The 25413-nt window shown below is 25.6% G+C and overlaps 1 protein-coding gene across 1 annotated transcript in view; it reads right to left on the reverse strand.

Moving 5' to 3' along the window:
* LOC117172038 (angiotensin-converting enzyme) overlaps positions 1-21380 on the reverse strand; it is a 242259-nt gene extending 220879 nt beyond the window's left edge. The window contains exon 1 of the mRNA XM_033359768.1: positions 21203-21380. Coding sequence (XP_033215659.1) covers positions 21203-21259 — 57 coding nt within the window. The 5' untranslated portion in view covers positions 21260-21380. The remainder of the gene's footprint in view (positions 1-21202) is intronic.
* Between the last annotated feature and the right edge of the window lie 4033 nt (positions 21381-25413).

The raw sequence follows: 25413 nt of genomic DNA on the forward strand, positions 1-25413 counted from the left end.
AGCAGGTGTGCACAAAAGGAGTTGAAATAAGAGAAATATGTTTCTGAAACAACATTGTAATCGGCTCATTAGAGACAGTTTTATTACAATTGAAGGAAGAGAGAGAAGACAAGAATAGAGACAGCCAAACTACCTCGCTCTCTTTTCTTTATTATTCATCCGTATTTTTTTATGCTAACACTTGCCTTTCAGGCTTTCTCAGAAGGAAATTTTTTATAATAAATTAATAGAGAATTTTTTTAATGATAATATTAATTAAAAATCTAAATAAGAATTTAAAGTTACTAATTGAAGAGCTATTAAAATTATTGTGTTTTTATATTTCTGAGAAACTCTTGTGCACATTGGATATTGTTTAAACGCCAATCCCAAAAATAACAAATTTGAAATTTTGATGTTAACTTTTTTGTCTGCATGGTTTTAATCAATATTTTAAAATATTGATTTTTTTACCATTTAAAATCAATATTTCAAAAATATTAATCATAGAACATATAAACAAAAAAAATTCACATTAAAATTATTAGCACATTCCCCTCGTCAAAAACGTAACATCAAAAATAAATTAAAAATTAAAATTTGGTTGTTTTTGTCCTCAAACTAATCAAAGATAAAATTTTCTTTCTGAAAGTATAATGAACAATTTCTTTTATAAATAAATTATTTGTTGAAACAATGTTTTTTTACGATCCATGTTTTCACTTTCCATGTTTTTGAGTTGCACTGCAAGAAATTCAGACAAAAACAATATAATGATGAAGAAATTTCTTCTTGAGATTAATATTGTTATTATTATAAACAAATTCATTATTCAGGCATTTTTTTGTTCGAAAACTTGGGTTTTCTTGTCATTTTTTTTTAATGTGGAACTTTATAAAATTTTTAGAAAAATTCATAATTTGTTGATTAATCTTTTGATTTTTTTCAACAAATTCATTAATCAGGCATTTTTTCACAGAAAACTTGACTTTTTTATGTCATTTTGTTTAATTTGGAACTTTGTAAGAATTTAAGAAAATTTCGCAATTAGATGAATAATCTTCGGATTTCTGTTAAACAAATTTAATAAACAGCAAATTTAATCAATTTAATAAGAATATTTAATAAACAAATTAATTAATTAGGAATTTTTCACAGAAAACTTGGGTTTTGATGTCATTTTTTTTAAATTTGGAGCTTTATAAGAGTTTAAGAAGATTTCGCAATTAGATGAATAATCTTCTGATTTTTTTAAACAAATTTAATGAGCAGGAAAATTTAATAAATTTAATCTGGCATTTTTTAACTGAAAACTTGGTTTTTTCGATGTAATTTTTTTTTAATTCACAACTTTATAAAAATTTCAGAAAACTTTATGACAATTTTAGAAAAGTTTATAATTTGTTGAATAATCCTATGATTTTTTTAACAAACTTAATAGACAAATGCATTAATCAGGCATTTTTTCAGAAAATTTAGTTGTTTAAGTAATTTCTTTAATTCGGAATTTTATGAGAATCTTCGAAACATTCAAAATTTATTGATGACCCTATGATTTTTTTAAAACAAATTTGATAAACAAATGCATTAGTCAGGCATTTTTCACAGAAAACATGCTTTTTAAGTCCTTTTTTTAAAATTCGAACTTGATGAGAATTTTGGAAAAACTAATAATTTGTGGATCGATATTATTATTTTTTTAAACAACAATTACAATTTTTTAAGCATTAATAAACAAATTCATAAATGATGCATTTGTTGATAAACTTTATATTTTTATGAACAAAAAATTCAATGAACAAATGCATTATTCGGGCATCAGGCAAGGGAGATTTTTTCTAAACTCAGACTTTTTAATTAAGAACTGATAACTTTAAAAAAAATTAAAAATTAAAAAATTAAAAAAATGAAAATCATGAAAAATCGAAAAAAAAAACATTCTTTCAACAAATAATTTATTTATAAAAAAAATTTTTGTTGATTAAATAATATTGAAATATCTTAAACTAATGTTAATCTGTGAAACTTAGGCGATTGCAATAATTTTTATGTTATTAACGAGCACCGGGAACGTCAAATAGAAACAATGGCCATTATTTCTGACTTATTTCTTTATTAATTAAAAAATTGAAACCTTATTTTGAAAATCAGGATTGACAACTATTTTAGAAATCTCACCAGTTTTTTTTCAACCTTCTTTGTTCAAAACGTTCAATATTTATGAGCTGTACATTATTTTGAAATGTACCATTTGAAAAGTTGCGCTAACAAGGCCCACGCTAGTTTTTTTTTAGTTTAAAAAAACTTCATCATATCGCGATGGGACACAAATAAAATATTAAAATATAATTATTATCTTTCATTAATTTTAAATAAACTGTCGTTGTTCCGAATTGAAAATAATAAAATGACTCCCACATATGAATAAAATAAAAAATTTGTTTGTGGAGTTTTGTGGCGGCTTGCCCCAGTCAGAAATTCATGGAATACTCTGTTGTTGTATATTCTCATTATTATAATTTTGAAAAGTGGGGCATACCATGGAAAAACTGGACAGGCCCCGAAAAGTTTTCCCTAAGTAAGACAATTATCTGGAAAAGCGTTAACTGCCATGTATGGCCATTGCCAGTTTACCCGACAGGACCCAAACCACAAGTAGGGAAAACTGGCCAGTACCTTATCAGCCCCACGTTTATATTTCCGCACGGGTAGTTTTTGACCCAATAGAACTTGATTTTTTTTACTACATTATTACATAGTAGAGAAAGATTTTTATAGAGGCAATTGATTCAAGGCAAGTTTTAAATTTATTATAGACTGTGTGAACCTTAAATGAAAGCATCTGTGCTCTTTAGTAATTTTCTCACCTATACATGTCAGTGGCTTGAATCTATAAAGCCTTGTTTGGTTAATATCTCGTGTTTTGGAGGGACGAACCAATCAAGCTTCTAAATTATTTTCCATCCCCTTCACTAGTATTAAAATTTAATATTTAGGGTACACTGAATTGGGGAAACCAGAAAGGGGAGCCAAATATGCTATTCAGTAATAAATTATTATGAACGTGTCGCTGCAGGTGCTTGGAGTTGGGTTATTATGTATATTAAATGGAATCTAATTGGTTATAATTAAACAATAGATATTAAAAAATCGGTGATAAAATTATAATAGCTATAATTAATATTTAGAGACAACTAACAAATCCTAAGATTTTTTAGACATTTCAATTAAAAAATCGGGAAATTAAAAAATTATATAACTATTATCGACTTGAAGAATTTTCATCCGTTTATTATAATACTGAATTTGAAAATTTGCAGTTTTAATTTGATAAATAAAACGTACAATTTTTATTGGAATTGGAAAATTTTTAAATAATAAAATTCCCGAATATAAAGAAGTTAATTATTTTCATAGATAATTAAAATTTTAATTGTTACATAATTGTTATTGTAATGACTTAATTAATTTTTTGCATAAATAATTATATTCTTATATTCATATATAATTATATTATTCCCGAACATAAATTTTTGTTTGTATATAAAAAATTAATTGTAACATAACTTTGATTTAAATAATTAATTGAATTGTATAAGTCACTTATCAAATTTGTATTGGAATTGGAAAATCCTTGAATAATGTAATTTCCAAGTTATAGAATTACTAAATAACGAAATTCCAGAATTGGAAAATTTCATAATAGGACTGAAAAATCCCGGCAAATAAAATTTCCGTAAATTAAAAATTCCTGGATTTGAAAATTGCTAAATAATAAAATTCCCGAATATAAACAATTAAATTCTTTATTATTAAAAAAAATATATAATTGCAACATAATTTCGATTTCAATCATTAATTTTATTTGATAAATCACACATCAAACTTGTATTGGAATTGTAAAATCCTTGAATAATATTATTCCCGAATTAAAAGATTACTAAATAATGAAATTCCAGAATATAACAAATTGAATTTTTTACATGAATTAATAAAATTTAAATTATTTAATCATTTTTCTTGTGTTGATTTAATTAATTTAATTAATAAAAATTGAATTTAAATTGAATTTTGAAGAGTACCGTTTGAACAAAAATTATAATAATTAAAAAGTATCAAGAAAATACCTAGAAATTATTCAGAAAAGATTTTTAGTATTTACACAAATGGTTAAAAATGGATTGCACTTATTATAAACAAATCAGTGAATGAAAATGATTTCACGGTGATTGAAAGCGATTCGTCACTTGATTAATACTTAATTTGAATAATTTATGAATAAACAAAGTGTTCTTCTTAAGTTATTAAAATTTCAGGATAATAAAATTTCCAAATTATATAATTACTAACTAATAAAATTTCTGAACCGAAAAATATCCAAATATATACAAAAATAGACTTTTTTCATTAATAATCCAAAATTTTAATAGCTACATAATTTTTATTTTAATAATTTAATTAATTTTATAAATGAAAAGTTAAATTTTAATGGAGACGATTGAGAATTATCGACAATGTAAAGTTGGCGAATAATTAAACTTCCAAATAATAAAATTCCCCAATATACATAAATCAATTTTGTTCATGTACAAACTAATCTTTAATTGTTACAGACGATGCCAGAATAATAAAATTCCTTACTTGAAAAATTTCCTGAATTATAAAATTATTAAATAATAAAATTCCGAAAAATAAACAATTAAATTTTTTCCTAGATAATTAAAATGTTTATTGTTACATAATTTTTATTGTAATAATTTAATTAATTATATGAATGAAAAATAAAATTTTAATTGGGACGACTAAAAAATCCAGAAAAATAAAATTCCCGACAGTTCATAATATTAATGAATTAGAAAACTCCCAAATAATAAGATTTTCGAAAATAATAAGATTCCTCGAATTGGAAAATTCCAGAATAATAAAATTCCCGAATTATAAAATTACTAAATAATAAAATTCCGAAACCGGAAAATTCCCGAGTATAAGCAATTCAATTTTCTTGATTAATAAAAATAAAATTTTAATTGCTGAATAATTTTCATTGTAATATTTTAATTAATTTATCAAATGAAAAATTAAATTTTAAGTACCATGACTGAAAAATCCCAAAAAATAAATTCCCGAAAATGTAAAATTTTCGAATAATAAAATTCCGGAATTAAAAAATTCCCCAGTAATAAAATTACCGCCAGTTTATGATATCATCATCTTCGAAAACTTTCTAATAATAACATTCACGACAGAAAATTGCCGAGGAATAAAATATCCGATATAGAAAATTCTAGAATTATAAAATTCCTGAATATAACCAATTAAATTTTGTATAAATTACAAAATTATAATTGTAACATTATTTTGATCGCAATAATTAATTAAATTTTATAAATGAAATATAAAATTTCAATTGGAATTAAAAAACTCTCGAATAATAAATTTCCCAAATTATAAAATTACAAAATAATGAAATTTGTGAATATAAACAATAATTTTTTTATTCACTAATATAATTTTAATCGTTAGATCATTTTTATTGTAATAATTTAATTGATTTTCTGAATAAAAAATAAATTTTGAATTGTTACGTCTGAAAAATCCCGAAAAATAAAATTCCCAAAAATTAAAAATGCCCGAAATAGAAAATTACTAAGTAATAAAATTCCAGAATTTTAGAATGACTAAATAATAAAATTCTCGAGGATGAAAAATTAAATTTTTTACATGAATAAATAAAATTTAAATTATGACATAATTTTAATCGTAATAATTTAATTATTTTTATGAATAAAAATAAAATTTTATTTGGGGCGACTTAAAAATCCCAAAAAATAAAATTTCCCTCAATGTTAAATTTCCGAGGAATAAAATTTCCGAATAATATAATTCTCGAATTGGAAAATTTCGGAATAAGGAAATTTCCGAATATAAACAATTAAATTTTCTCCATGAATAAAAATAAATTTCTAATCGTTAGATAATTTGTGTTCTAAGAATTTAATTAATTTCATAAATATAAATCAAATTTTAATTGAGACGATTGAAAAATCTTGAAAATTAAAATTATCCGATATGAAAAATTTCCGAATAATAAGATTCCCAAATGTAAACAATTAGGGGTTTTCATTAATGAACAAATCTTGCAACATTTACATAATTTTATTGTTATGATTTAATTAATTTTATAAATTAAAAGTAAAATTTTAACTAGGACGACTGCAAATTACAGATAATGTAAAGTTCCCGAATAATGAAACTTTCAAATAATAAAATTTCTTGCAAAAAAATAAATTTCGTTCATGGACAAACTATTTTTTAACTGATTCATACCTTCAATTGTAATAATTTATTTCATTTGATGAATAAAAAATACAATTTTAATTCGGACGACTGAAAAATCCCGAAAAATAAAATTTCTGAAATGGAAAATTCCTGAATAACAAGATTCTTCAATTTTAATATTTTCGAATAAAAAAATTCCCAAATTGATATTAATTAAGAATTCCTTTGTGAATAAAAAAGATTAATAACAACATAATTCTGATTAATTTTATAAATGAAAACAAAAATTAATTTTTTAAATTTAGGAATTTTATAATTCAGAAATTTGCCAGTTCGGAAATTTATTATTCAAGAATCTTATTACTCTGAAAAGTTATTATCCACGAATTTTATTTTCCGTGAATTTTTCAATTCGATTATATCATAAATAGTTGGGTGATTCTTCATTTCGGAAATTTTATTATTTGGAAATTTTCGAATTTTATAATGTTATATACTATTCGGGAATTTTATTTTTTGGAAATTTCCATTTATTTCTTTTAATCTTTTAAATGCGGGATTGTTATAATTCAGTAATATTATCAACTATTCCGAAGTTTAATTTTTTGTATTTTACAATCGTCCCAATTTTCAATCATATATACTTAAAACAGAATCAGCAAAATTATAAATTACATTTTTCTACAAAATTCATCTCATAATAAGGAAACTTGATTATAAGAAATCTTATCAATTATTTTCTAAAAAATAAACAGAAAATTGCTATAATAAATGGACTGTGAAACTGCTAAAAAAATCATCCAATAAGCATTGCACTTAGTTACGCTTCATTTTCGGTAAACAATCTATAACAAAAAATGTTAAAAGAAAACTAATTGGAATGTGACAAGATTTGAGTTTTATTTGGTTAAACTTTTATTAATATTGCAATTTGTAATGCTTTTCAACAACGTAAATAATGGAATTTGTGAAACTGGTTTTTAAAAAAGTTTTAAATAATTTTTTATCTATTAATAAACATGAATCAAATTAATTTTGAATTTTGAAGTCTGCCGTTTAAAAAAAATTATAATAATTTAAAAATATCAAGAAAATATGTAGAAATTATTCAAAAAAGATTTTGAGTATTAACACAAATGATTAAAAATGGATTGCACTTATTATGAACAAATAAGTGAATGAAAATGATTTCGTGGTGATTGACAGCAATTCGTCACTTTATTATACTTAATTTGAACAATTTATAAATAAAGGAAGTGTTGTTCTCAAATTATTTAAATTCAACACATAATTTTTTTAATTTCTTAATAAATTATTCAATACAGATTTTTAATTGTTTAAACCATATTAATAAACAAATTTACTTTCAAAATATTTTTCAAGCATAAAATTGTTTCTTTTTTTTTAATGCTATCAACTTTATGTAGCTAGCTTCTAAATTTAAAGAACATTTTGATGTTGATAAATAATTTTTATTATGAAAAAGCATATTTTAAACCAATGTTCATCATATTTATAAATAGAATTCCAGTCTTTCACATAATTAACAGTGAATTATTTGGCCATTTTTCAGTATTTTAGCTTTGTTCTTTTAAGGAAATCAAAGGTTACAACAAATTTTAAAACTTTTTGTTTGATATTTCGATAATCATCAACTATGTTTATTGATATTTACAATTTTATAAACAAATTATCATTAAATACGATTTGCAAACTAAAAATGGTTTTTTTTGTATGCTGTATACGGCTAATTTAATTTAAGTATTAATAACAATTAAAAATATTGGAAAATAGCGAAATAATGATTTTTTTAATTAACTTTGATTAAACAATAATTAAATGTTATGAATTCATAGCAGGAAGGCATTGCTAAAAAATTGGCTGCTCATTCCATAGAAAAACTTGATTTCTTAAATCCTAAATACCTGATATGGATAATTCTTTTTAACATTTATTTATGAAGTTAAGAGTTAATTATTTTTTTATGACAAATTTAATCACTTTTTTAATATTTCGGTTGCTTTCAAACATATTTTTTTGATAGATTGTTTATATTTTCTAGGTAGTTTCAAATAAGTCAAAGTATTTGTTTAAAAAATGGTACGCTTCAGAAGTTGAAATTTATGTTTTATTTTTAGTATGAAATTAAAAAATAATTAAAAAGTTCCTTGAAATTCTATGACGAGAGTTGGCAGCAGAATCCCAATGAATTTTTTTTTTGTGTTTTAAGTTCAAATCTGATATAAATTATCTTCTAAAAATAAGTTTTGCGCCTGAACTCGGCAATACCGGCAGCCCAGCATACGTGTCGGTTTCAGGCGCAAAAAAAAATTATTCAGATACTCTCTACAAGAACCACTTAAGTCGACTAAAGTCGCCTCAAACGACTCTCGGTTTCACTTGATCCACTATTCGTATAAAAGGATGAATTATTGAAAGTAATATTTTTACCACATAATCTAAAGGGAATTATACCGGTTTGGACAAGAAGCTTTTTCCGAAAAAATGTCTTGTTTTTTTAATGTAATTTAACATGGAGTGTGTTGTTACGCCTGAAACCGAAAATAACGGCAGCCAGCGCACGTGTCGGTTTCAGGCGCAACAAACAAATAAAATTTAACTATTCTCTACAAAAACAACTCAAGTCGACTAAAGGCGCTTCAAACGAGTCTCGGTTTCGCTTGATCCATTATAGTATGAAAGAATAAATTGTTGATCGTAACATTTTTTAAACACATACTCTAAAGGGAATTATACCGGTTTGAACAAAGAGCTTTTTCCGATATTTTTTTTTTTGTCATTGAAAATGAGTATTTTTTGGCACCGAAAACTGATAATAACGACAGCCCATCGCATGTGTTGATTTTATGCGCAAACAAAATAGAATTCAGCTGTTCTTTAAAAGAAAAACTTAAGTCGACCAAAGGCGCCTCAAACGAGGCTCGGTTTCACTTAATCCAATATACGCCTAAAAGAATAATTTGTTAAAAGTAATATTTTTAACATATTATCTAAAAGTTATTATGTCGGTTTGGACAAAGATCTTTTTCCGAAAAAATATCTTGTTTTTTTTTGTAATTGAAAATAGAGTGTGTTTTCACGCCTGAAACCGAAAACAAGGGCAGCGACCGTACGTTTCGGTTTCAGGCGCATCAAAGAAACATAATTCAGCATAACAAAATACGCTATTGTTAATTGTAATATTTTTACCACATAATCTAGAGGAAATTATACCGGTTTGGACAAAGACCCTATTCCGAAGTTTTTTTTGTAACTGAAAATGGAGTGTGTCTTTTAGCCTGAAACCGAAAAAACGGCAGCCAGCGTACATTTCGGTTTCAGGCGCAACAAAATTTTCTTGTTTTTTTTTTTTTTTTTAATAGTAAATGGAGTGTATTTGGTGCCTGAAATCGACACGTACGCTGGGCTGCCGGATTGTCGGTTTCAGGCGTGAATCACGCTCTATTCTCAATTACAATTGCCTTTAGATTATGAGGTAAAAATGTGAAGTTCAACAATTCATTCCTTAGACTTATAGTGGATTAATCGAAACAGAGACTTGTTTGAAGTGCCTTAAACCGACTTCAGTTGTTCCTGTAGAGAAAAGCTGCATTATAGGATGGAGGAATTCTTGCAACTTGTGTACTTTTCTTGAATAGAATACTATTCTTTCAACAGACTTGCAGATTTTAGTGATAGTCTTTGAATCTCTATAAGGTTAATGAACGAAATTAAACTTTGCGTGTGACTATTAACAATACTGTGAGGATAACATGACTAGAACAATGGTCGTGCAAGACAAGATAAATTCACATTCATTTACTAACGTTGTTGGCCTCCGGAAAGTAGATTAATACGTCGCATCTTTAGAAAGTATAATTTTAAAGTAACTTTATACTTCTCAGGTAACTTTTTAACTTTTCATTCTTCATTTACTGCTCTTGCATTTAATTTTTTGTTTATTCCTAACTAAGATTATAGACTTGACAACAAACTTTGTGCTAATATTACTTAAATGTTAGTCAATATCTATTATAAATTAACTTTTATTTATGTCCATAATTTAATAACATTAGACACAAGACACAAATTCCAATATTTATTATCTAATTCATGAAACGTTTAAGGAAATATTTGAACATGAATTCTTATAGAAATTTACAACAAACTTGTTAAACTCGAAGTCAATTTCGACATCAATCTTTTGTTTTGCCATCCAAAGTCTTTTTAAATTTATCGTCCATAAATTTGAGCTATTAATTTATTTCCAGAAAATAAAAAAACAAGTACTATATTTGTGGAAATATTTAATTACTTGTATTCGTTGGAAAATAATTATTGTTTGAAAAAACTTCGGGCTTATTTTTTATTTAGTTCTATTTTTTATTAATTTATATAGTCAGAGTGTCTACTCAAATCCTGGAAAAAAATACCCTGTCATTTTTTTATTTTTTTTTATTTAGAAAGCTTCAACAAATTCTATTAGAAGATATTTTTAAATGCATTAGCACTATCAATTAATTAAATAATGAATAGGTGAAATTTAAAGCCAAAAGACAAAATTTCCAATATAATGATCAATATTTAACTGGAATACTTGAATTTTGAAAGATAAAAATGAATTTTTAAACAAGTAGATAAATTCTTTACCAAGAATACGATTTTTTAACAAAATACAAACATTTTTAACCTAATGTTTCATTTTTGAACAAAAAAAACAAATTTTTAACCAAGTTGTCGAATCTTGAAATAGAAAAGATCCACTTTTTATTTGGAGTGGAGTAGTTATATTTTCAGTTAAAAACTTAATTTAAAAAAAAGACATTTCCAAGAAATAGTTTAATTTTCAACCAAGAGAACCAATTTTCAACCAAACAAAAAAATATAATATTCAATTAGAATAGTTATATTTTCTGTAAAAAAATTCTAAAAATTAAAATTCATTACAATAAGAGTAGTTAAATTTTTAAATAAAGTTATGAATTTTCGACTAAGATGATGAATCATCAAGTGGAATAATGTATTAAAAAAATATCAAGTAAAATTATGAATATTTTACTAAAATACTTGAATTTTTAACGCAAAGGATTAATTTTCGGGTAAGAAGATTAATTTTTTAGCAAAATAGTTAAATTTTTAAACAAAAAGGAAAATTTTAAACCAAAAATTTTGATTTTGAACTAAAGGGGATCAATTTTCAATAAAAAATAGAATAGTTCAATTTTCAGTTAAAAAAATTAATTTTCAACAAAAAAAACGAAATTCCAATTAAATAGTTCAATTTTCAATCTAAAACATGATATTTTAACTAAAATGAAAAACATTTGACTCCAATATTTCTATTTTCAAAAAGTAAGACGAATTTGCAAAAAAAAAATAGAATATGCAATTGAATAGTTACATTTTCTGACAAAAAATCTAAAAATGATGAATCCTCAACTGAAATAATGGAATTTAAAAAAATTTAACTGAAATGATGAAAATTTTCCTGGAAAACTTGAATTTTTGACAAAGAAGATTAATTTTTAAACAAAAAAGTTGAATTTTCAAAGAAAAAAGAACATTTTCAACCAAATAGTTGGATTTTGAAATAGGATCAATTTTCAATCGAAAATGGAATAGTTACATTTTTATTTGAAAAAATTAATTCTTAACTAAAAAAACAATTCAATAAAATAGTTTACTTTCCAAACTAAGTGCTGGATTTGGTACTAAAATGAAAAATATTTTACTTTAATAGTTTAATTTTCAAACAAGAAGACGAATTTTCAAGAAGAATGATAGAATATTCAATTATATTATTTACATTATCTGTAAAAAAAGTTAATAACGCATTTTCAACATTATAATTAAATTTTCAAATAAAAAGGAAAATTTTCAACCAAATGGTAGAATTTTGAACTGAAATTGATCAATTTTTAATCGAAAATGGAATACATACTTGAATTTTTAGTTAAAAAAATTAATTTTCAAGGAGAAAAAAACGACTTTTCAACAAAATAGTGAAATGTTCCACCAAAGTAATGAATTTTTATCTAAAATCAATTTTTTTTATCTGTAATAGTTTTATTGTCAACCAAGAAGACGAATTTTCAAAAGGAATGATAGAATTTTCAATTGAAATATTTACATTTTTAGTTAAATTTTTTAAATAACAATTAAAATTAATTTATTTAGAAAATTAATTTTTTTACCCAAAAAGGAAAATTTTCAACTGAAAAGAAAAATTAAACTATGGGCATAAACTTATTTTGAAGAATTTGAAAAAAAGTTAGAAGCTTTTTAATGATTATAAAAGATTTTCTTAATTTTTCAGAATGAGAACATTTTTTAGGTAAACTGAATATTTTGCAGATTGTCAAGAAAATGAAACAAATTTCATTTGGAAAAATTAAAAATTTTCGATGTAACGAATTATAAGAGACAATTTCAAAAAAAGATCACAAAACATTTTCTATTATTCCCTAAAATTTTAAAAAAGTGTGTCAAAGATTTTAAAGCAAAATTGTTCAATTTCGTCATTTTACATAATTTTACAAAATTTAAGGAACATTATTCTTTTCAAGCCTTCTTGAGCCACTTTGTTGCACCATTGTTTTATAAATTTATATTGGATTTATAAGTTTACTTTCAAATTTGAGTGCGTTTAAATCATATTCAAAAATTTGAAGTTGATAGGAAAAACTAAAATAATTTTTTATTTTGAAAATTTCAAGAGATTATTTAAAAACATTGCAAATTATTTCAAAAGATTTCAAAAATTGTCAAAGAGGAATCTGAAAAGTTTTACAATAAATTTTTGTAGTTTTGCAGAATTAAACAAAAAATTAGAAAAAATTGAAATCAGTTTTGAAGATTAGAAGGTTTGGAAGGTCTGACAAGGATTAAAAAACTTAAAATTTTTTTTTAAAATCTAGTAAATTCAAGAAACATTTAGTAGAATTAAAAAAATTCGAACATAATTTTAAGCTAGAGAATATTTTTAGAAATGTAAATTCTTAAAGATTTTAAAAATAAACTTTAGGAACTTTTAAAGAGTTTGTAAAGGTTTCAAAAGAATAAACAAGATTGATGAAAATGATTGGGAAAATGTAGAAGTTGAAAAGATAATTTTTTCCAATTATCAATGACTTTTTTAATCTTTGAGAAATATTCGAGTCAGCTAAAAATATTTTCAGGAATTTAAGATTTTTTGAATAGATAAGAAATATTCAAAAACTTAGAAGAATTTGCGAAAACGTGTCAAATATTTTTTTATTTTTTCCAAACTTCTAAAAGTTTCAAACATGTTTTAAACTCAAAATAAGATAATACATTAAATTCAAATTGGAAGTTATTTAAAACTTTTATCATATATTGTTATTATTATTATTATTATTTTTGTATTACTCATCGTATTGAAAAAAGTTTAAAAAATTTTTAATTTAAAGTAGTACTAATATTAGCTAACTTCAATATTTTTATTTCAATATTTACCATTCAGAGTTACATCTAATTATTGGTTTATTTATTTACAGAAAATATTTTATCATAAAAAACCTTTTTTTTCAGAAAATGTCTATTATGTTTTTCAAAGATAATTTTTTTTAAATGTTATATAACGACAATGCGGGGGGGGGGGGGGGGTTAAATGAAATAGACAACCTGATAGTGGGAAATAGAATTTCCAATTTAAGATGCCAATTTAAAAATGTGTATGCATTAAAAAAAATATCACTTTTATGAATCATAAAGTGAATAAAAAATAGTATGAGCAATAAAGAGTCAATTATGAATTGCATATTCAATATCAGTCTTATGTCTGCCTATTAGTCAATAAAAAAATTACAAGAGCAAGTTCACATGCTACGTAATCATAAGAATGTGTCACGTAGGAAATGAGCATTCACTTTTGCGCCCTCATTAGTTGCATTGTAAAACAATTTCGATGTCACTTACATTAGCATGTAACTATAATTTCATGCCATGTAGAAATCAAAAAGAGATTTTTATTTTTGTTTAGTTACGTACTGATATTCTATAAAGAAGTATGTTCTATAATTTCAGGGTTGTGACAAAAGAAGTGTACAGTCTGTATGATGATTATGAGTTTTCATTGCACTTTTTCTACATTTGTCAAACCATTTTTGCTTGTGATTTATAGTCGATTAAAAAAATTGGGTCAACGTCTTTACTATGTTAGGTTTATTTTATTGTGGAATGAATCAGTTTTTAAATGAAAATGTCAATTAGAACTCAAGATAAGCCCTTGCATTCCGGTGTGAAAATTCAAACGGGGATCTAGTCTGGTTCTCGGCCATTCGACCCCACTTAAGGTTGGGGGCTAGTCGGGTCATCTGACCAGCCCCCGACCAGTAGCGTCACGGTAGATTAGTCGGGGGCTCGTCAGGTGACCCGACTTATCCTAGTCGGGGCCTGATCGGGTACTAGTAAGGGTCATATGATAATACATTCGCGTCGAATATTAACCAAACTCCCCTAAATTTGTGGGACATCTCCTAAAAGTTTGTCAAAATACTTATTATTTACAGAAATCTTCATAAACTGTTTTGAAATATTTAAAAGTGCCCAAATTTACCCAAGATTTAATGGGGGACATATCCTACGTTAAAAAATACATAAATTTATGTAACTAAAATTCCCAAAAATTTGTGGAATATTAATTTAAAAAAAAAAAAACTTTAGCTGGAAGGCAGCAATGGAAGAGCTTCACTCTGAAGGAACCGCCATGTTGGTCACAGTAGTCTCTGCTCCAGGTAATTATGCTTCGTTACATGTGGACTGCTGTCTTAAACACTCGACGCGTCATTTCTGTTGCGCGAGAGGCGGCCCGTCGCGCCCTTGCGGATTTTCTTTAAAGCTACCAGTCCAGAACCGCAAGACTCAAATGAAGATGGTAGCGAAATCTGAACTGTACCGTGGTTAATAGTTTACTACTAGGATACTGCTCTTCACTGGTTAAGCAAAAACTTTTTCTTTTTCCAATTTCAACTACATGAAGGATTAGACTTTATTTACATATGGCAAACCTTTCAGATCAATTTAAAAATAAGCGTCTGTACAAATTTAGAGTCTTATGATTTTCGGCAGACTTTTCACCTACATCTATATGTATTTTTTCCAATATGGATTTTCTCAAAATTCCATACAAAGGTGTTTATAAATGTTCTTAGAATTCGCAATTTTCTAAAAAATACTACAAAAAAATAAGATTACGTCTTTTTGAAGATTTTGATCGTTGTTTTTATAAAAAGTTGATTATTGTACAAAATTATTGACTTAATAATTATTTATTAAGTATATTTGAGACGAATTTAACATTAATAAATTTTTTCTCTAAAAAACGGTGTAAAATTATTGTTAAATGTATTCTTCGTGTTTTAGAATAAAAAAAATCATTACGCTTTTTTAGATATTACTTATTTGCTAAAACCTCGCCGAAAACTCAAACATAAGAATAACCCGACCAGAGCCTCACTAGCTTCCGACCAGAGTCTGAAGATTACCCGCACTGAAATTAGTGTACAAAAAGGCGCGTCTAGCCCTTGACCAACCACCGACCAGGCCCCGAATGAAATTTTGACAAATTAATAACCCGATTAGCCCCCGATTAGTGCCCGACTTCTAATAGGGCCAAATAGGGTTATTTCCACACGGGTTATTACTTTCTTTAATGTATCTATAAATTCTATAAAGACTATCATTGACGTAACAACATTATATTTATAAATTTAATATATTTTGTTAAACTGAAATAAAAATTTTAATAATTCAAGGATGTCTTGAGCTTTGGAAAATTGCATCGCCGTATTATTCAATTCAATAGGTATACATATATATATATGGTATTATGTTATGCCCTTGAAAATAATATTACATTGTTTTGATGCAAATTGCACTATATGTCGTCAACGTCAAATAAATCTCAACTGTACTTTAAAAAAATCACATAAAATTCAGTTAAACCTCTCATAAATTTAATCAATTTCAAGTCTCAGAATAATGTAAAGTCTCAATGATTCTCGCACATATGTAAATCTGACCTAAATTTAATAATTATTTTACTATATATAAATTTTCTTGACATGGTCAAACAAAAATGATTACAGATTTTTTGAATGTAGCACATTATTTAAAAATAAATTTCATCAACAAATTCAGATCTGTTTTTATCAATTATTTACAGTTTTATAGTTTGTTGTTCTGATGCAATTTGCCTTTTTGTAATAAATAAATTAGATTAACTTTAACCTGGACCATGAAAGTGAATTAAATTTTTTGTACATATGTAGGTTAATCATCCGTTTGAAAATTAAAAGAAGCATACTGTGAATGGTAAAAAAAATTAAGTAAGTAAAGGTATCGGTACGTGCACTATTGATGCTTGAGTGACTTTAATCACATTAAAGAACACCGTATGAAATTACTATCGCGTGTCCCAAATCCTTTTTATAATGTGTTTATCAAGGTTGATTTTATATTTTTAAAGGGTTATGTCAATTGATCTCCAATTATTAATGAAGAATAAATTATAAAGATCTTAATAACCAGTGGTGAAAAATCTAACCAAACTCTTTCTTTAATAATAAATCCAACGTATTTGATAATTTTTAGAAAACATTTATATTTCAGGTTTGGCGCGACACTTGAAATTAGTTTTTTTTTTACTGTCATTTTTAATTAAGTCTGTAATTTAAGGGCAAATATAAGTATATTAGGTTTTATAATACAAGATTTTAAAAATTAGCATTCGGATTCTATGGCTTAATATCTATTAATTTCTGTCCCAAATTTCAGAATCTGAAAAATTGTTTATTTAACAAATCTTTGATGAATTTTTATGTTCAGATTCCATTTTAGGAAATATTTGCAATTTTTATCCAATGCTTATGATGAAGGGCTAATTTCATTCCTTAAACATTTCTTTACAATTCTATTTCGTGAAATTTGATTAAAATTAAAATAATTTAGAAAAGTATTTATTTGTAAAAATAATAACTTTATTTATTTTAGTATAATCGATTATTTATTTTTTGTAAATAAACAATGTCGAATAAAATTTTCTTTGAAAGTATGCTCAGATGTCTCCTTGAATATTCGCAGCATTTGAGGATGTTCGCCAGTGATCTCAAGCTCAAAAATAAGCATTGTTAAAAAAGAATTCTAAGACTACAAAAAATATTTGTATACATAATGACAATCAATTTTGGAAGAAAACTTAAAAGGAACATTAAAAAATATATTTGAGGCTATAATTGTTTATTTAATAACATTTATTTAGAGTTCGATATTTTTTATTTCTCTGTAGGTAAATGTTACCCTAATGTTGTAGGGTAATTTTATTTTGTGAAAGATACTTTAAAAATTTCTTTGGTACGTTTTTATTTTTTTTTTTTTTCATTCAGGATTAGTTTCATAAACAATATTTGTCTCAAATTAAATATTTATAATAAAAAAATACTGAAGGGATTGGTATAATTTTTTTAATGAATAAAATGACCCCTAAAACATTATGATTAAATAAAAATTGCGACATTCATCTCAAGTGAAAACAAAAACATAAAAATCGAAATGATTATTGTTGAATAATTTTTAACTACAATTTTTTTTTCTAAAGTCTGATGTCGATTCTCAACCATTTTTAACATAAAACTGGTAGAACTCAATGTTTTTCGAAAGAAAGAATTTTTTATGAATAATGAGTAGTTCTAAGCCAAATTAAAAATCTTTGAGAGAATTTAATAGAAAACCTTTTTTTTTCATAAAAAATTTAGAGTCAAATATTTAAAAAAAAACTTACCAAACAATCCAATGGTAATAAGAAATATTTTTAATCAGGTAATAACAAAAATATTTAATCCTAAAAAACCCCATAAGTAAAAAAGTGTATTTTGTGAGTTTTGGGGGAAACTGCGATTTTTTTTATTTTGTTTAAACTGAAAATTGTATTTAATACTTGAAATGCTACTTTATGCTGATAAGTAGATGTTGAAAAAGATTTTTTAAAGAATTTATTATTGTTTTTAGCCATTTTCGTTTAGAAAAGATAAAAAATGTTGCAGTTTTTTTAAAACTTTTCCAGCTTTTATTTAAAGTAAAGTAACAGTTAATTGTAACAAAGATAATTGTTTAAGCAATTTATTATTATTGTTAATAATATTCTCTTTGCTTGGTGGTAGAACGTTGCGTTTTTTTCTAAAAATTTTACTTTTTTACACTTTTTAATAATAGTTGATTAATAATTAATTCAAGTTAACAAAAAGGATTGTCTATAGAATTTATTATTACTGTGAGTGATATTACATTAGCCTGATGGTACAATGTAGTGTTTTTTTATGAAAGTTTCAACCATTTATTTATTTTTTTACTCGGAATCATCTAAGAATTAATTTAATTTAGCAAAAATAATTGTTTAAACAAATTATTCTTATTTAAAATTATATTCATCCATACTATTGTCAGTTAATTGCGGATTTTTTCTCTGAAATTTGTAACTTTTTCCATTTTTCACTTAGTGATGTAATAAATAATACAAGCTGACAAAACTTGTTATTTAAACAATTCATTTTTGTTTATAACTATATTTTTCTAGATAAGTGCTAGAAAGTTACGGTTTTTCTTGAAATGTTTAACTATCTTGGCCTTTTTTAGTTAACAAAAATAATAAATGAACATCAGAAAGAATTATATTTTAAACAATCTCTTTCTTTTTGTAATAATATTTTTCTGCAATCAAACAGATATTTGAAATATTCTTTAAATTCTCTGTGAAGATCATGATATTAAATGTAAATTTTTTTTTCAATTTTCGCTAAGAGTCTTTTTGCTGAAATTAATATTTATCATTTTTTTCATAACTAAAATGTAAAAGGAAAGCTCAACATTTTTGAAAAATACGAAACTTTCTAATAAGACTTCAAGGGAAGATAGTTATGAACTATGAGAAATTGTTTAAACAATTATGTTTGTTAACTTGCATTCGTTATTACATCGCTAAGTAAAAAGTTGTTAAATATTTTTAAATTTCAGAAGAAACAACAACTTTCTAGCATTATTAATAAAAGATTAACGATAATAATTTGTTTTAGTAATTTATGACGCCAAATTGAATTAATTATTGACTCAATCCAAGTGCAAAGTCGGAAAATATTTTAAAATTTCAGAAAAAAACTGCAACTTTCTACTATTATTGAAATTGAATATTATGAAAAATAATAATTAATTGTTTGAACAATTAATTTTGTTAACTGCGACTGATTGTTTATTTCGCTCTAATTGAAGATATAGGACAAAAAGTGGAAAAATTGTAAAAAAAACTGAAATTTTCTATAATTACAAAGAGGATTTTATTAAACATGATAATAAATTTTTTAAACAATCATGTTGCGACACTTTAATTGAAAACTTGACAAAAAGAAACTAACTGTAATTCATTATTTACGTCACTTTAATTAAAAATTGGACAAAAAATAAAACTTTTAAAACTGAAATTTTTCCGCATGAATTTAAGAGAATGTTATTAAAAACAATAATAATTTGTTTAAGTAATTTTTGACGCCAAATTGAATTAATTCTCAATTCACTTTAAGTTAAAAGCGGACAAATAGTTTAAAAAATTAGAAAAAAACCACAACTTTCTTACATTATTAAAATTTAATATTATGAATAATAATAATAAATTGTTAGAACAAATAATTTTGTTAATTACTTGATTTTTTTAATCGCACTAAATGTAGATTGGACAAAAAGTTGAAAAGATTGTGAAAAAAATTGCAATATACTTTTATTTTTCTAAGGGAATATTATTTATGATAAAAATAATTCTTTAAACAGTAATGTCTGATGAAATTCGTTAAAAATTACCTGGCTCTAATTAAAAATTTGACAAAAATAATATATCTTTTTAACTGCAATTTTCTATCATTTTTTTAAAGAGAATATTCTTCACAGTGAAACTAATTGTTTAAACAATTATTACTGCCGAAATTAGTTAAAGTTTCCTGGAACTGATGAAAAATTTGACAAAAAGTGGAAAATTGTTTTTAAAAAATCAATTTTTAATTCAAATCTAAAAGAAAATTGCTTTAAACAATATACATTTTTTTACACAGTTGTTTTGTTACCTTTACTTGATTACTTATGTGACTATAATTGAAAAATAAAGAAAAATAAAATTTTTCATAGCAAATGCAATTTCCTAGCATTATTTTGAGACTGTTAATAAAAATAATAATAATTGTTTTAAAACATTATTTTTGTTAGATTTAAATAAGTTTTATCTTTTCCTAATTGAAAATAGAATGAAAAGTGGAAATGTTTTATCGAAACCGCGTCTTCTTAACTCTATTCTATGAGAGGATTTTAAAAAACTATAACAAATTATTTAAACAATTGATGTAAATATCTAGTTATCAGTATGAAGTATTATATTATTTATTAGAAACAATTTGTATTAAAGAAAAACGCAAAAAATCATAGAAGCGCCAAAAACCCGCAAAACCCTTTTTTTTATTAATGGGGTTTCTTTAGGGCCCTATAAAACCCACTAATCTGGAAAATATTTAAAAAGTTATACTCTATTCCTATTCTCTGGACAATTCTAAAAATAAATGTTGAGTATCAACCCGGTTTACCTAATATTGATAATTCTAAACAAAATCTACAAAATCGTTTTTTTTTATGGGAAATACGTGTTAATCTCCGCGGGGCTTGCGCCACCTCTAAATAACATTTTTTCCAACAAAAAAATAATGTAATCATTTTTTCTGGACTCGAACAAATTTTCGGGCACCACACAATATCCGTCAGCTTGCCAACACAAAAGACACTTCAAAAATTTTCTTTTCTCATTAGCAGCGCACATAAACTATTTATAATACATCACACCACCCTCTGAAAATATTGACAATAATCCCTTATCACTTCGAGCACTTAATAAACTTACAATTTGCCTTCGCTGAGCCACAACGACCACGAAGACCGGCCGGTGGAGAACCTCCATGAGCACCACCCCTAACCAACGCCACGAAAACAGTAGAACAAGTTAGTCCTAGTCGGACACTAGACTTGCCGAATTCAACAATCGCCTTGGGTCGATCAATCGCGCTCACACTTCACCGCGCTTTGAGTTACTACAAGTTACTAAAAGCTTCGTTGGGTCGTACGTATTCATTTATCCCTGCGAGCTGTCGTACGACACGAGAGGTCATCCATGGAGTGGGGATGGATACACCTGGGTTGTAGTCGCCGAAGAAGTGTGTGAGGGAGTAGGGGAGGACCACGGGGACGCCTGTCAGTGGCGGCAGAAGAAGAAGAAGAAGAAGAAAAAGAAGAAGAAGCACAAAAAAGGGGAGCGCCATTATACGCGAGACAAGGAGGTGAGGCCACCAGGTGGCCTCCGATTGCAACACCCGAGCCCGTTTGTTCCCACGTTGACAGAGGAACTCGACGGTCTTTCAATGTTTCAATCTTTCAATGTTTCAATGAGGCCCATTGTCGAGTTGGCCGCACGCGTCTACTTGATTCCATGACTAACCTTCGCTACTGCAGTCGTCACTCCATCAGTTAAGACACTGACAATATTCTCTTCGTTTGTACTAGAAAAGATTTTTTTTTTGTGGAATCAAAAATACTTTTTTTTATTTTTCACCCTTTTCAATGAGTAGCGTTATTTTTGCAGGAAATCCGTTTTTACATAAAATATTTACTAATTAAATATTCTAACCTAAAAGTTAGGCTAAAACAGCTTTCTCAAAAAAGTAAATATTAAATTTATTGAAATTTTCTAACATCTTTGATAGAAAACAAAATTAGGTTTTTTATTAAAATTTTAATAACTCGTTCATTGCAAGAAAATTTGGGTTGGCATACATTTTTCAGAGAAACGAGTTTTCATGAAAATTGGTATATATGGGTTTTGGGGGTCGTTGATTACGAATCTGAACTCAGATTTAAAAAATTCAAAATGGCAGGTCCAATATAATGGATAACGCTCGGCATATATATTTTTTTTTCTTCTGAAAATTGGTGTACGGGGGTTTTTGGGATCAGTGATCACGAAACTGAACTCAGATTTAAAAAATTCAAAATGGTAGATCCAATATGGCGGCTTAAATTTGGAATATTTTAGAATTTTTTTAAAGAATTGGTATACAGTGGTCTTTTAGAGTCCCTAATCACGAATCTGAACTCAGATTTTGAAAATTCAAAATGGCGGATCCAATATGGCGGGCAATATTTAGATTTTTTTGTTTTGATAATTGGTGTTTAGGGGTTTTTGGTATCTCTGATCACGAATATGAACGTAGATTTTAAACATTCAAAATATTTCTAAATTGTTTTTTGAAAGTTGGCATAGGCAGGGGGTCGCTGATCTTGAATCTGTATTCAAAATGACAAATATTTAGAATATTGAGGTTAGAAAAAGCACACACCTCTCACCTAAAACATGGATTAGTACCAATTTTCTGAATTTTCAAAATCTAAATTCATATTCGTGATCAGTGACTAAAAATTCTTGTACACTAATTTTAAAAAAAATCCAGAAAACTTTATTATTTTGATCGCCATATTGGATCGGCATATTGGATCCGTCATTTTGGATTTCCAAAGTCTGATTTCAGATTCGTGATCCCCTACCCCGAAAACCTCTGTATACCAATTTTCAGAAAAAAATCCAAAAATATTCCAAGTTTCGGGCGCCATCTTGAATCCATCATTTTAAATTTCCAAAATCTGAGTTCATATTCGTGATTACTGACCCCAAAACCCCCTGTACACCAATTTTCAGATAAAATCCAAAAATATTCCCAATTTCAGCAGCCATATTGGGTCCGCCATTTTGAATTTTCAAAATCTGAGTTTAGATTCGTATTCAGCGACCTCAAAAACCCTTAAGTACCCATTTTCATAACGATATAATGGACAGTGTTTTCAATAATGAATTATTTCAACAAAAAATGCTTTTTTCAACTTTGTTTATAAGTATTAACAAATTACTTAAAAAATTTTAAACCCTTCGTACAAAAATGTCAATTTTCTATCATCCTGCGAGCATGAAATTAAAAAAAATCTGTGTAAAATCCAATAAAAACTACAATTTCTGAATTCAAAAATTTACTCTCAAATTGTTGAAACAAATGGCTCTATTTGATTTTACGTATTCCAACTGTTTCAAAAAAAAAAAAAAATTACCAATTTTCTTACAAAAATATGTTGCCTTTTAAAAGAATTTTGGACCCAACTGAATGTGATTTTAAAAAAAGTGGCACTTACATGGTTTTGTGAAAAAACCTATCATGTTCCAGTTTATTTTGAATACAGCGCTTAAATTAAATGGCGTCCCACGTATAGCGCAGGCGCAATTACGCTGCTGCTGCCATGTTTCGTTTCTAAAACTTTGAACTGTTTATGAGTAAATGGACCCTGAACTGGATTTTAACTGCAATTAATTTCTGGTTGAATCGTTTTTTATAATGTAAATTTCATTTTTGTGAAATACGCTTTGTTTCTTGAAAATTTGCAAGTTTTTTCTTGATACTAGTAATGAAGTGAATTCGGATTTAACTACATTTTTTTAATTGGAACTAGTCTTTCTTCAATTATTTCCTAATGTATTTTAATAAAATTCTCTTTAATGTAAAATCAGTTTTTAATTTTACTTGAAACTACCATTTCAAATAGTAACCAGCAATATATTCACCCATTCATTTAGTAGTATCAGTACCAATTCCTTTAGTATATATAGTTACTAATTCATTCAGTCAAATTTTATTCCAAAGGTGATCTTTTGAGTTAGAAATTTTATTATTTTGATGAAAATTTAACAATTTTCCTGAAAAGACATCCTTTTTCGTTCTTTTAAAGAAATCATTTTTTTAAATAATTCATAAGTAGCAAAAAGACCTATTAAAAATTTTCAATAGACTTTAATAGCATTTTTTTATAAACAGTTTAGAATTGAATTTTACTTATTTGAAAAAGCGATCGATACTTTTTTCTTTAAATATTTAAAAAGCTTGGGAACTCTTCAACACAAACCAAAAATTAAGAAAAATTGAAATGCAAAAACTCTTTAATAACTTTGATGACAAAAGAAGATTTTCTGCAATTCAAAAACTTCTATAAAATGCGCATTTTTCAATTTATTTAATTATTTAATGATACTTTCTTATTCAGTTTTAAACGTGAAATTAAACTTTTTAAAGAATACTTTAAAATATGTGAAATAAAATGTTAAATTACACTTTTTTAAAGAAGAATTTGAAACTGTTTTCCTTAAAATATTTAAAACGCTTAAAAACGAGCCAAAAGTAATAAATAATAAAGCAAAGTCAAGTAAAAAATTGTTTTAATAACCTCAACAAAAAAAATTCTGCTACATAACAACCTTTATAAAACGCACTGATATACACCTTATTAAACCATAAAAAGAAAAAAATTTAGTTGATCAGTAATTTTTAATCGAAAATGCCTTTTAAGAAATCAAAAATTCAATTTCGAAGAAAAAATATACGATATATTAAAAATGGTTTTAAAAAAAGATTCATTTTGAAAAGACGAACTAATTTTCTCGAGACCATTTTTTTAATAAATTTCACTATTCGGTAAAACTATGCAAGTCACAAAAAAATTAAATTACCAAAATTATTCACTCGAAAAGTATCTACAAATTTTTTTAATCATTTTTTTAAAGGACACGTGATTCTTTTTATAATGTTAACATATAAAATTCCAAATTTTTGGAAAACAAACACAAGATTCGGAAAAATAGACAGGTAAAAGTTATTCACCAAAAAAATATGTATAAATTTGTTATAAATAATTTTTCGATGGGACGAGTAGTTTTGTTTTAATCGTGAAACAATATATTTAATAAAATTAAATCTTCGAAAAACTGGCTTACGATACAAAAAATAAATGAATTAACAAAAGTTGTTCACCAAAAAAAGATCAGTATATTTTTTATAAATTATTTGTTTTAAAATCTTCTACACACTTTTCCAAACCGTTAGGAAATCGTTTGAAATGTTCAAAAAATATTTTTAATTTTCTCTTAAAGTGGATTTTTCAAAATAAAAAAAATGATTTAAAGTTTTCAGACGTATATTAATAAAATTCCCTTTTAAAAATTTCTATACCTTCTTAACCTTCTGT

This window comes from Belonocnema kinseyi, chromosome 4 (assembly GCF_010883055.1).
Source record: "Belonocnema kinseyi isolate 2016_QV_RU_SX_M_011 chromosome 4, B_treatae_v1, whole genome shotgun sequence".
In the NCBI taxonomy this organism is placed as follows: Eukaryota; Metazoa; Arthropoda; class Insecta; order Hymenoptera; family Cynipidae; genus Belonocnema; species Belonocnema kinseyi.